The 13,214-nt window shown below is 40.5% G+C and overlaps 1 protein-coding gene across 1 annotated transcript in view; it reads left to right on the plus strand.

Annotated features, from left to right (window-relative positions):
- Positions 1-13,214, plus strand: part of APOOL (apolipoprotein O like) — a 78,631-nt gene that overhangs the window by 32,619 nt on the left and 32,798 nt on the right. The window contains exon 3 of the mRNA XM_084869750.1: positions 8,863-8,982. Coding sequence (XP_084725876.1) covers positions 8,863-8,982 — 120 coding nt within the window. The remainder of the gene's footprint in view (positions 1-8,862; positions 8,983-13,214) is intronic.

Here is a 13,214-nt window from a genome sequence, read left to right on the forward strand (position 1 = left end):
GCCTACTGGTACGGTATATATTTTCCCAAATTGTACTTATGCATACAGACTTTTGGGATTCAGTTGCAGGTATATTTACACTAAGTGGCCAGATTATTATGATCTCTGAACACATAATAATATGGCCACTAAGTATTTGTATCTCAAATGGGTACCAAAAGTATTTCAGACTTTTGCTGGAGATCAGCCACCTATTTGCCCTGAGCTTTCTATCAGCCAGTGCAGAATGGAAACTGATCAGGTATCAAAGATATCAAATAAATGAGATCCTTAAGAGAAGTACACTGAGTGGCCAGATTATTATTCATTCAGAGATCATAAAAATCTGGCCACTCAGTGTATATGCCTGTTTAACTTTCATCTTATTGATATAGTCTATCTTATAGGCCTGTTTATATCTAATTGTGGTTACTGATTTGGTCTCTTCTTTATTCTTTTTCTTTTCTAGCCTTAACTCACCATAAGGTGTCTGTACATACTTAGAAATGTATATTGAATTAGACCGGTCGGAATCTAAATATTGACTCCACCACTGACTATTTGGATAATATTGGACAGAATTCTTATTGGTATCTCATATAGTCTGTTGTATGAATGTACCATTATCAAATGTACAAATTACATAATTTTTTAAAATTTAGCTTATTTATAATAATTTGTTCACTGTAATAGTACTTTGTTGAAACATTCTATATATAAAGCTGTATGTGCATCTATAACTGTTTCCTTATAATAAGTTTATTGAAATGGAATTGTAGGTCAGAATGCATGAAAATTTCAATACATTGTCAAACTGACATGTATAAAATTTAACAAAAATTACTTCCTGAGCTCCTCTTGCATATGTGTGAGGCACTAGTCTAAGCATCCTTTATAATAAAATCCTAACATGCTAAATGTCCGGTGTCCAGTTGGCTGTTCAACCAATCAAAGTGTAACATGCTAATGATATGCTAAGGCCACTCAAACACTTGCTATGATTTGCACTGACCACCAGGGGGCAGACAGTCAACCAGTTGACCAGTCACTATGATGTGCACTGACCACCAGGGGACATATACTCCAACTAGTAAGTTAGCTTGCTGCTGGGATCCGGCTGATTGGGACTGAGCAAAAAGGGCCATACATGCCCTGGAGCCCTCCCGTAGTCCCTCCCCAGCTGGCCAACCTCCCCTCCCAGCCTAGATTGTGTACTAGTGGGGTCTCTCTGCATGGCCTGTGCCCTCTTGCAACCCGGGACCTCATGGGTGATGTTGGAGAGCGAGTTTCAGCCCAACAGCAGAACAACCAGTCGCAATGATGAACAATGACCACCAGGGGGCAGACACTCAATGCAGGAGCTGCCCCCTGGTGGTCAGTGTGCTCCCATAGGAGGAACGTTGCTCAGCCAGAAGCCAAGCTCATGGCTGGCGAGTGCAGCGGCAGTGGCAGGAGCCCCTCCTGCCTCCATGGCAGAACTAAGAATGTCTGACTGATGGCATAGGCTCTCTCCCCATGGACATCCCCTGAGGGCTCCCGAAATATGAGAGGGTGCAGGCTGGGCTGAGAGACACCCCAAGAGCATGAATTTCATGCACTGGATCTCTAGTTGCCCTATATAATAAAGAGGTAATATGCAAATTAACCATTATGCCCTCACATAAGATGGCTGCCCTCATGTGGTTACAAGATGGCAACCACAAGATGGCCAGCAGAGGAGGGCAGTTAGGGGCAACCAGGCTGCAGGGGATGGCAGTTAGGGGTGACCAGGGCAGCAGGGGAGGGCAGTTAGAGGTAACCAGGCCAGCTGGGGAGGGCAGTTAGGGGCAACCGGGCTGGCAGTGGATGGCAGTTGGGGGCAACTGGGCCGGCAGAGGAGGGCAGTTGGGGGCAACCAGGCTGGCAGGGGAGGGCAGTTAGTAGCAACAAGGCCAGCAGAGGAAGGCAGTTGGGGGCGACTGGGCCAGAAAGGGAGGGCAATTGGGGGCGATGGGGCCATCAGGAGAGCAGTTAGGCCTCAATCAGGCTGGCAGTGGAGTGGTTAGGGGGTGGTTAGGTTGGCAGGCAGAAGCAGTTAGGGGCAATCAGGAAGGCAGGCTGGCAAGCGGTTGGGAGCCAGCAATCCCAGATTGTGAGAGGGATGTTCGATTGCCAGTTTAGGCGCAATCCCACAGGATCCCAAGGGATCCCAGATTGGAGATGGTGCAGGCTGGGCTGAGGGACATCTCCCCCCCCCCCCACCCAGTACATGAATTTCATGCACCAGACCTCTAGTATTTTAATAATAAATCTGTAAACTTTTATTAATTTTTATTTGCAGTATAGGATAGATTCACTTTCCTTCCAGCTTGCTATCTCTCAGTTTTCTTTTTCCTTTTTCAGTCTTAGAGAGATGACATTTTTAAGCCTACCTTGACACTCTAAAATCTAGGTAGGAAGATCAGTAACTAGCATTTGATCCCAATATCTGCATTTGCATATTTTGGAACTTAAAAATAAATTTGTGCCCTTTACTATATTATGGAATATACAGAATTCCTTGATATTTAGTGTTTACCCTAGTACATTTGAAATAGAATTTAATACAATTACTTGTTAAAGTTTGTGATGCTAAGTGCTAAGGACTATCATTCACAAAATCAGGGCCCATTTCTTGAGGACCTTACAATTTATAAAGGAATGAAAATATGATTTGCATGCAACTTTTCCATGTATTTTTATTGTGTAAAGTGAGTTATGGATCTACTTACATCTAATTATAATAAAGTCTCTACTAACCAAAACACTGTATGAATGAGGTGTTTTGGTTAATTGATTTTTCTAGTAAACTTGTGGCTAATTGAATGTCCTTTTTTAAGTTCAATTCTTCTTGTTAAGCATGACTTTAAAAAGTAGAAATATACCCCTGTCTTATTAAGTACTATCTAGTGAATATAATTGAATACCTCTTTACTATTGATAGAAAACTCTGGAGAGCTGTGGAGTGACCATTCATTTTAAATCATGAAATTTGCAGTATTCAGATCTGTAAAATGACTGGCAATTGGGCTGTGTGTAGATATGTTCAGCCATCACTGGGTGTTTCTTTTTTTTTAATTTCTATAATATATGAGTTTGACTCATTTTCTTCTTACTTGCTTGTTTTCACCAAAAAATTACAGAGGAGAATATTGATTTTGGAGTTATAGTTACTTTTGTTAAATTTAATTTAAATGTGGTTTTATAGCTAAATGAATCTAATTGCAATTTCTAATTGAATATAAGCAACTTATTTTTATAGAATACATAATGAGATTGTTCTTCCCTCAGTGGAAACAGAATAATCATAGTAGGATTGAATCTTTTTTTTTTCAGCTTTATAGAGATATATTTGACAAGAATTGTATATATTTAAAATGCACAATTTGATATTCTCTCCCTCTCTCTCTCTCTCTCTCTCTCTCTCTCTCTCTCTCTCTCTCTCTCTCACACACACACACACACACACACACACACGTATATATATGCATTGTAAAATGATCACCACAATCAAGCTAATTAACATATTTGTCACCTCATTTTGTTACCATTGTTTGTATTAATACTCAGAGCTACCCTGTTAGCAAATTTCAAGTGTTCTATGCAGTATTGTTAACTATAGTCACCATGCTGCACATCATTAGATCTCTGAAACTTACTCTTCTTACATAAGTGTACTCTTTCACCTCCTCATTTTTCTCTCACTCCACCTATGGTAACTAGAAAAGTAAAGAAAAAAGTGCATCGAGACTGGTAGAAAGGTTGGAGGTGTAGAGAAGTCTGGTCCAACACCCATGTGTGACATTTTTTTAATTGAGAGGGATATCTCATCTGCAGAGGACTTCCCTGAGGAGCAAGGGGTCCCAGCCCCATACCAGGCTCTCAGCCCAGGGTTCCAGAGCTGGGAAGAAAAATCCCTATAACTTCAAGCTGTAAAAACAAGCAAGGATTGTCACTGAGTGACACAGTGGCTGCTGGAGACCCAGGCAATTACTCTTAAAGGACTGGTGCATGAATTTACTTGGCCACCCTCCCTCTGAGTTCCTGTGCTAGGACAATGGCTTTGGGGGATCCAGGGACATCCGGGGTAGAACTGGATTGTTTGGCATCAGGAAAAGACCTATGCCGAGACCACCCCTATTTCAGAGCTGACTGGCAGCCATATCTGAGTTTCCATCAGCCTGGCTCACACTGTTCCCTCCATCCTAGAGATTCTTTCTCATCCAATTTTCAGCCCCACCCAAGTTGTTTGCAACAGCTTTTCCATATGAATATCTCAGGTTTCAGATTTTTCTAAAATCTCTCAAACAAGCAGCAGCTCGTGTCTCTGTACTGCATACCTATCAATAAGAGGCCCAAGACCTTCACAGCTTGGCCTTGCTGGGGCACTTCCAAACACAACACAAGTATCAGCCATCTACAAATTGATGTGTAGCTCCTGCCAGGTGGCCCCAGGAAGTGGCTGACTTTGTACTTCTTAGGAGGCCCCAGAGCCAATGCAGCTGGTGGACAGCTTCAGACAACACCAGATTACAACTTTACACATCTACAAATGACATATTCAAGGGGCAGTCTCGGTGAGCTCAAAAGCCCCACTGAAGCAAGTCCTGCTCCATAGGGGTATCTCCTGCACAGCAATCTTCCACTGTAGTTGCAGCCGGTCTTCACATCCAATTGGCCTGGAGGTTAATCCCTCCCAGTGATGCCAATAGCAATCAAGGCTCAACTACAACAAGACTGTACACATGGCCCACACAGGGGTGCACATAGAGTGCCCAGCTCAGGTGACGGGGGGCTGAGACACTGTGCCCTATAGGACACCTAGTATATAAGACCACTCTGCCAATTCCAGGAGATATAGCAGCTCTACTTAACACAGAAAACAAACACAGGGAAGCAGCCAAAATGCAGAGACAAAGAAACATGTCACAAATGAAAGAATAGAAGAAATCTCCAGAAAAAGAACTAAATGGAATGGAAGCAAGCAAACTACTAGATACAGAGTTCAAAACAATGGTTGCTCAAGGATCTTAATGAGACCTTCAAGTGACTTGGTGAGATTTTCAAGGATCTTAATTAGAATTTCAAGAACCTTAGTAAGAACATCAAAAACATGAAAAAGGACCAGTCAGAAATTAAGCAAACACTAGCTGAGAAAAAGAACAATTTACAGAGATTCAACAGTAGAGTATAGGATTCTAAGAATCAAATCAACAATTTGGAATATGAGGAAACAAAAAACACCCAATCAGAAAAGCAAAAGAAAAAAAGAATACAAAAATATGAAGATAGTGTAAGGAGACTGTGGGGCAACTTCAAGCATTGTGGGGTGCATTTGTATTATGGAACTATCAGAAGGAGAACAGAGAGCGTGATATTGAAAACCTATTTGAATCAATAATGACAGAAAACTTCCCCTACCTTGTGAAAGAAATAAACATAAAAGTCCAGGATGTGCAGAGAGTCCCAAACAATATGAACCCAAAGAGGCCCATACTAAGATAATTCATAATTTAAATGCCAAGGGTTAAAGGCAAAGAGAGAATCCTAAAAGCAGCAAAAGAAAAGCAGTTAGTTAATTACAAGGGAGTGGCAATAAATATTCAGAGTGATATATAACAAGGACCTACAAACAAGATTACTCTATCCACAATGCTATCATTTAAAATTGAAGGTCAGATAAAGAGCTTCTCAGACAAGAAAAGGCTAAAGAGTTCATCACCACTAAATCAGTATTACATGAAATGTTGAAGGGTGTTCTTTTTTAAAAGTATATTTTTATTGATTTCAGAGAAGAAGGGAGATAGAAGCATTGGTGATGAGAGAGAATCTCCGATTGGCAGCCTCCTGCACACATCCTACTGGGGATTGAGCTCCCAACCTGGGCATGTGCCCTTGACCAGAATCGAACCCAGGTCCTTTCAGTCTTCATACCAGTGCTCCATCCACTAAGCCAAACCAGCTAGGGTGAAGAGTATTCTTTAAGGAGGAGGAGGAGAGTGTGGAGGAGAAAAAATAAAAAATATAAACAATTAAATGGCAATAAATACATATCTACCAACAACTCAATCTAAAAATAAAAATGAATAAGAAATATAATGAACAAAATAAACTGATGAATAAAATAGAACCAGAGGCATGGAAACATGAACAGACTGATTTCTCAGAGGGAAGGTGGTAGGGTGGTGAAGGCCTGTTGTGGGGCAAGAACCAGGTGGAGAAGGAAATGTGGGGGAAAAAGAGGGGGCATCGGTAATACTCTGAATAATAGACTTTAAAAAAAAAAAAGTCATAAGGTAGCTGAATGGATAAGAAAGCAAGACTTACGTATATGGTGTCTACTAGAAACCCACCTCAGAACAAAAGTTATACAGTCTACAAATAAAGGGATATAAAAACTTATTTTGCATAAATGGATAGGAAAATAAAGCTGGGATAGCAATACTTATACCAGACAAAATTGGCTTTACATTAAAGGCTATAGTAACAGACAAAGTACACAAAATAATGATAAAAAGGAACAGTCCAACAAGAAGATATAACACTGGTAAACATTTGTGCACCCACATAGGAACACCTAAATATGTAAAGCAAATGTTGATGGGCATAAGGCTAGAGATTGACAGTAATGGAGTCATAGTAGGCGATTTTTACACCCCACTGACATTAGTAGGTCTTCCAAACAGAAAATCAACATGTTTCTAATGTTCTTGTGAGTTTCACTTTGTTTTGGCAGCACTTGCTGCACTTCCCACAGCCCATTAGCTACCTAGGAAGGAGCAAGGGAGGACTATAAGGTCAAGCTTAGTTATGCTAAGAGGGCTCTGCCCTCCAAGCTGGGACTTTTTTGTGGCCCTGCCACAGGTCAGTCCAAGGCATAACCCTCTAGCCTCTCCCTACCCTGGGTTACAGGTTAAATCCCAGCCCAGGTTGGCCACCTGCGGGAGTCAGCTAATCAATGTCTCTTTCACATTGATGTTTCTCTCTCTCTCTCTCTCAATCTCTCTCTCTCTCTCTCTCTCTCTCTCTCCCTCTCTCTCTCTCTCTCTCTCTCTCTCTCTCTCTCTCTCTCTCTCTCTCTCTCTCTCTCTCTTCCCTCCCTCCCTCCCTCTCTTCTCTCCTGTGTACTCTCTCTAAAAAGCAATGGGAAAAATATCCTCAGGTGAGGATTAACAGACAAAAAGAAATGGGCAAAGCATCTGAATATACACTTCTCCAAAGAGGACATACAGATTGCCAATAATCATAAGAAAAGATGCTCACTGTCTCTAATTATCAGAGAAATACAAATTAAAACCACGATAGTATATCACCTCACACCTGTCAGAATGACTTTCATCAATAAATCAACAAACAATAGAGTGCTGCAGTGTTGGTGGGAATGTAGATTGTTGCAACCACTGTGGAAAGCAGTATGGAATACCTCAAAAAATAAGAATGGAAACACCTTATAACCCAGCAATTCCACTTCTGGGAATATACTGATATACAAAGGAACCTAATACACCAATCAGAAAGAATATATGCACCCCTATGCTTATAGCGGAGTTATTTACAATAACTAAGATCCATTAACAGCCCAAATGTTCATCAGTAGATGAATGGATAAAAAAGGTGTGGTACATTTCCACAATGGAATACTTGGATATAAAAAATAATATCTTACCCTTTATGATAGCATGGATGGACCTGGAAATCTTTATGCTAAGTGAAATAAGCTAGTCAGAGAAAGACATGTAACATATGAATTCACTCTTGTGGAATCTAATGAACAAAGTAAACTAACAGCCGAAACCGGTTTGGCTCAGTGGATAGAGTGTCGGTCTGTGGACTGAAAGGTCCCAGGTTCGATTCCGGTCAAGGGCATGTACATTGGTTGCGGGCACATCCCCAGTAGGGAGTGTGCAGGAGGCAGCTGGTCGATGTATCTCTCTCATTAATGTTTCTAGCTCTCTATCCCTCTCCCTTCCTCTCTGTGGAAAATCAACAAAATATATTTTAAAAAATAAAATAAAATAACTAAATAGAAACAGACTCATAGATATGAGAACAGACTGATAGTTGTCAGAGAGAAGGCATATTGGGGGCTACATGAAAAAAATTGAAGGGATTAAAGAAGAAAAACACAGACAATAGTATGGTGATTATCAGAGGGAAAAGCATCTGGTGGGGGAGTTTAGGAAGGATAAATGATGATAGAAAGAGACTTGACTTGGTGTAGGGAACACACAATCACATATACAGATCATGTATTGCAGAATTGTACACCTGAAACTATATAGTTTTATGAACCAACTAGTAGCCCTGCACAGGAATCCTTGTGCCAGTAGCTCACCAGTAGTTTACTGCCACCCTCCAGTAGCTCTCTACCCGCTGCCACACCTTCCTGTAGCTCCCCAGGGCACTCTCCCCCACTTATAGCTTGCTGACCTGCCCCCTCCTATAGCTCTCTGCCCACTGCCTCACCTTACTGTAGCTCCCCTCATCCCCACCTCCCCCTCAGAACTTGCAGCCCTGCTCCCTCCTAGAGCTCTCTGCCACCCACTTGTAGCTCCCTGCCCTACCCTCCTGATCATCCCTGATCCTGTGATCTGGCCATTACTGGGTCGGTTGTTATGCTTCACGGCGTAACAACCATTTGCATATTAAATTATATATATGTCACCTCTTTTACATCTTTATTATATAGGATGTCACTCTAATAAATTAAATTAAATTAAAAGTATATAATCAGTATTTTTAGTTGAATTTAGCAGGAATGTTGATGAAGATTCTTATACTGCCATACTGTTGGAAAAGTAATGTCAGCTCTTTTATATTTTTGACATGAAGTTTGTTTGTTTATTTATTTATTTTTGCCTCTAGCTCCCCATATATACTTCACCACCTCTTCAATCTAAATATATTGAAGAGCAGCCTGGTAAATTACAAATGGGCTTTGCCTCCATCCGCACTACAACTGGTCGTTACATTGGCTGGTGCAAGGTAAGTCTATTCTAATAGTTGTTCAGTATCGGAGGATTTCTTATTTGTATTACATACCAGTTGTTCCAGTTACCCACTGATGTGTAACAAACTACCCCCAAACTTAGTGGTTTAATACAACCACCATTCTATTCTATTTCATTATTTTGTAAATTAGGGATTGGATTGGAGTTCAGACAAGTGATTCTTCTGGTGTTCACAGAGGTCACTCATCAGTATTCATCAGGTGAATGGCCTGATCTCTAGGTCCAAAACAGCTTCATTCTCATGCCTGGCAACTTGTCACAGATGCTAGAGCAGTGGGCTGAACTGGGAATGTTGACTAAAGCACCTACACATTGCCGCTCAGGCAAGGTGCCCAGATAACTTACATGGACAATTCAGGGCTCCTACAGAAAATTTTACAAGAGGCCCTAGGTTGAATTTGCCAAAGTTCTTACTTATCCTCAGATGTCTAAGAAAATCACTTCTATAGCATTCTAGTGTTGTCAAGTCACTAAGGCTAATCCAATTTTCTGAAGGAAAGGAAAAAATGTCACCCCTCAATTACAAGTAGCAGCAAATAATTTGTGGCCATATATACCACTACTTTGAGATTAAAGTAGTTCAACAAATATTTATGTCACCTACCATGTACAAAACTTTGGTTAGCCTGTTATATGAAATTCTGAGATTTTTTTTTATTTTTTTTTACAGAGAGGAAGAGAGAGAGAGTTAGAAACATCGATGAGAGAGAAATATCGACCAGCTGCCTCTTGCACACCTCCCACTGGGGATGTCCCTGCAACCAAGGTACATGCCCTTGACTGGAATCGAACCTGGGACCTTTCAGTCCGCAGGCCGATCCTCTGTCCATTGAGCCAAACCGGTTTCGACCTGAGATTGCTTTTTAATTGCTTCTTATTTGACTAAGCAAAATTTTCATTTGTTTTGTATAGCTCAAAAGACCAATTTGACTATAATGAGCTATGAGGCAAAATATAATTCACCTTATTTTGATATTTAGCCAATAATCAGCAGTACTCAGCAGCAGTGGAATAAGCTGATACAGTACTGACTGATGTTGCTTTATCATTGGATAAACATGTGTGTTAACACCAATGTCTGAATTTTCAGTGTCATAATTATAATGCTGGTACCATTATTTTCATTATTCTGTAATAGCTACACTAATTTGTTTCAAATCTAGCCAATTGTGAACTTTGTGCTTTTTTTGTTTCTAATCCATTTTTTTTAAAGAAAAATCTAATGATCTGATTGAAATACCAAATCTGTGAACTCTAGGTATTCTAGATATTTAAAACGTCCAATGAATATATGGTATTATTTTTTTATTTCCTATCAAATAATTCTAATTGAACTGCTGTACTGCACACTCTTAATAGTTTAATCTCAGAGTGAAATATCTTAACTAATGGATCTGAGTCATGCCAGCAACTAGATGATTCATATTTTAGTCTCCTGAGACCTAATTTTCCATATTGTCCCAAAGTTGTTTTTTCAGTGAGGTAAATTGTTCAGTGTGATACTTAAATTGCTATTTAACTATCATCCAATTTAAGACTGAAAGAACTTTATATTCTATTAATAGGCTGAAACAATTAGGTTGAAGAAGGTCACTTTTTAATGTATTTCATCTTCAATGTAAATAATGTTTCCTCCCCAAATTTCCTTTAAAATGTAATATGTTCTTTAAAAATTAATTCTGACTCAAATTACGTTCTGCATTAAACTTGGAATCATGTAGGGCAAATTCAATTTCTACTCCTACTCCTTGATGATATTTTGAAATTTAGATAACAGTGATCCCCAGTGGTAAAAGTGAATTTCTAAACCTAGCTAAGGAAAATTTTCTAAAAGAAGTTACTAGTTTGTTTCTTCAATAGTTATATGATTTCCCAGTCACCTGGTGAATAAGGATAATATGAAGGTGAAATTTTCTCGAGGAAGTCCATAAAGAGAAGTAGTTTGGTGGCAATTAGGTCTATGTTGGTTTGTACAGCTTGAAACCACAGTGAACAGAATGAACCTGTGTATCTCTGAACACCATGAAAATATCTGAAGCAAAGTTATTAAAATCAAGATATCTCAATAGCAATAATTTATTCGTTTTCCATCTAATATACTCTTTTCCATTTTATTTGCTTTGAAAATCTTTCTTGTTTTTATCCCATGGTTTGACAGCAGCTGTTTTAGAGGAGGAGAACATATATTTAGATTATGTTTTTTGGTTTCTTCAATGGAGTACAGCATGTCTATGTGGAATTACTATGAAAAAAATCATTTCACGCCTTATTTTTCTTCTGCTGTAATTGAGATAGTACCTATCGCTTAATAAATGTGTATAACAATATTTCTTGTATCAAAATAAATTAGTTGGAAATAAGTAAAATAAAAATTTGGCTTAAAGCTTTAATCCTTCCATGAGTTAATGAATCTTGATTTGTAGATAATTTATGTTGCTGTTGCTATTTAAAAACAAGATGGAGGCCAGCCTGTGTAGAATGATTTCTATCCTGAGATAAATGTCTTACCGTAATTGGTTTTTTTTCTCATTCTAATGCACACTTTTTAAAAAGGAGGTGAAGTACTTTTCTTTAGGCTTTATGTTGTTGCTGCTGCATCTTTATTAATCAGATTAGAGGTCTGGTGCACAAAATTTGTGCACTGGAGGGAGGGTATCCCTCAGCCCAGCCTGAACACTCTCCAATCTGGGACCCCTTGGAGGATGTCCAACTGCCAGCAGTCACACATCCCTCTCACAATCTGGGACTGCTGGCTCCTAACCACTTGCCTGCCTGCCTGCCTGCTTGCCCCTAATCACTTCTGCCTGCCAGCCTAATCACCCCTAACCCAGTGGTCGGCAAACTCATTAGTCAACAGAGCCAAATATCAACAGTACAACGATTGAAATTTCTTTTAAGAGCCAAATTTTTTAAGCTTATTCTTCTACAGCCACTTCTTCAAAATAGACTTGCCCAGGCCATGGCATTTTGTGGAAGAGCCACACTCAAGGAGCCAAAGAGCCGCATGTGGCTCGCAAGCTGCAGTTTGCTGACTACGGCCCTAACCACTCCCCTACCAGCCTGATCAATGCTTAACTGCTCCCCTGCCTCCAACCGCCCTACCCTGCTGGCCTGATTGCCCCAAACTGTGCTTCCCTGCCAGCCTGATCTTGCCCCCAACTGCCCTCCCTTGCTGGCCTACTGGCCCCCAACTGCCCTCCCCTGCCAAACTGGTTGCCCCCAACTGTGCTCCCTTGCCAGCCTGATCTTGCCCCAAACTGCCTTTCCCTGCTGGCCTGATCGCCCCTAACTGCCTCTGCCTGCTTGATCACCCCCAATTGCCGGCGGCTGCCATCCTGATTTTTCCCCCAACTGCCCTCTCCTACAGGTCTGATTTCGCCTCCAACTGCCCTCCTCTGCCGGCCAATTTGGTTCCAATTGGTCAGTTTCTATGCCAGTCAGCATCAAAAGCTCCACCTCCTAGACAGTCATTGGATCCTCACAGTTGACCCAGATTTGGTTCTGATTGGTCGGTATCTATGCGAGTCAGCATCTCTGGGCCTATCAACGGGGCCTGATCAGAAAGGCAGGGCTGATGAGCAGCCCTGGTGGAGGCCTGGAGAGAAATGGAGGCATGGCTGCTGACCAGGCCTGGAAAGAAAGAGAGAGGCAAGTGCTGATCAACAACTGCCACAGAGGCTATGGTTTAGGCCCTGCTTCTCTCTTCAGGCCTCTCTCCAGGCCTGATTTGCAGCCCCTTCAGCAGTCAGTGCTGGGTTGCCACAGCAACCCAGTGCTGACTGCAGGACTTACTTCCAGTTGGTCGAGCCTCCCAGTCATTGTGGATGTGATGGACACAGGGTTTTTATATATTATAATATTTCTTCTAAGCTTAAATATACCTTTCTTTACGCTTTATTTAAATTCCATTCAATTTTCTAGGCTATTATAAAATCAGATGACAAATATTTGTATTTCTGCAATAAATTTTCTCTGAGCTGTTCTGATTATTTTATAGGCAATACTTATTTAATATGAGGAAAATAGTAAACAAATATTATCCATGTTAAATAGATGGAAAAGAAAGAAATCAAGAGAAGCTAAGTTCAACAAATATCCTCATAGTAAATAAATAGGACAGTTTGATTTAGATTTGGATACAATGCTCTCAACATTTTAATATAATATCTGTGATGTCAACTGTTTGATCTAATTGTCAACATTTTC

This window comes from Pipistrellus hanaki (assembly GCF_964339955.1).
Source record: "Pipistrellus hanaki genome assembly, chromosome: X".
Taxonomy (NCBI): Eukaryota; Metazoa; Chordata; class Mammalia; order Chiroptera; family Vespertilionidae; genus Pipistrellus; species Pipistrellus hanaki.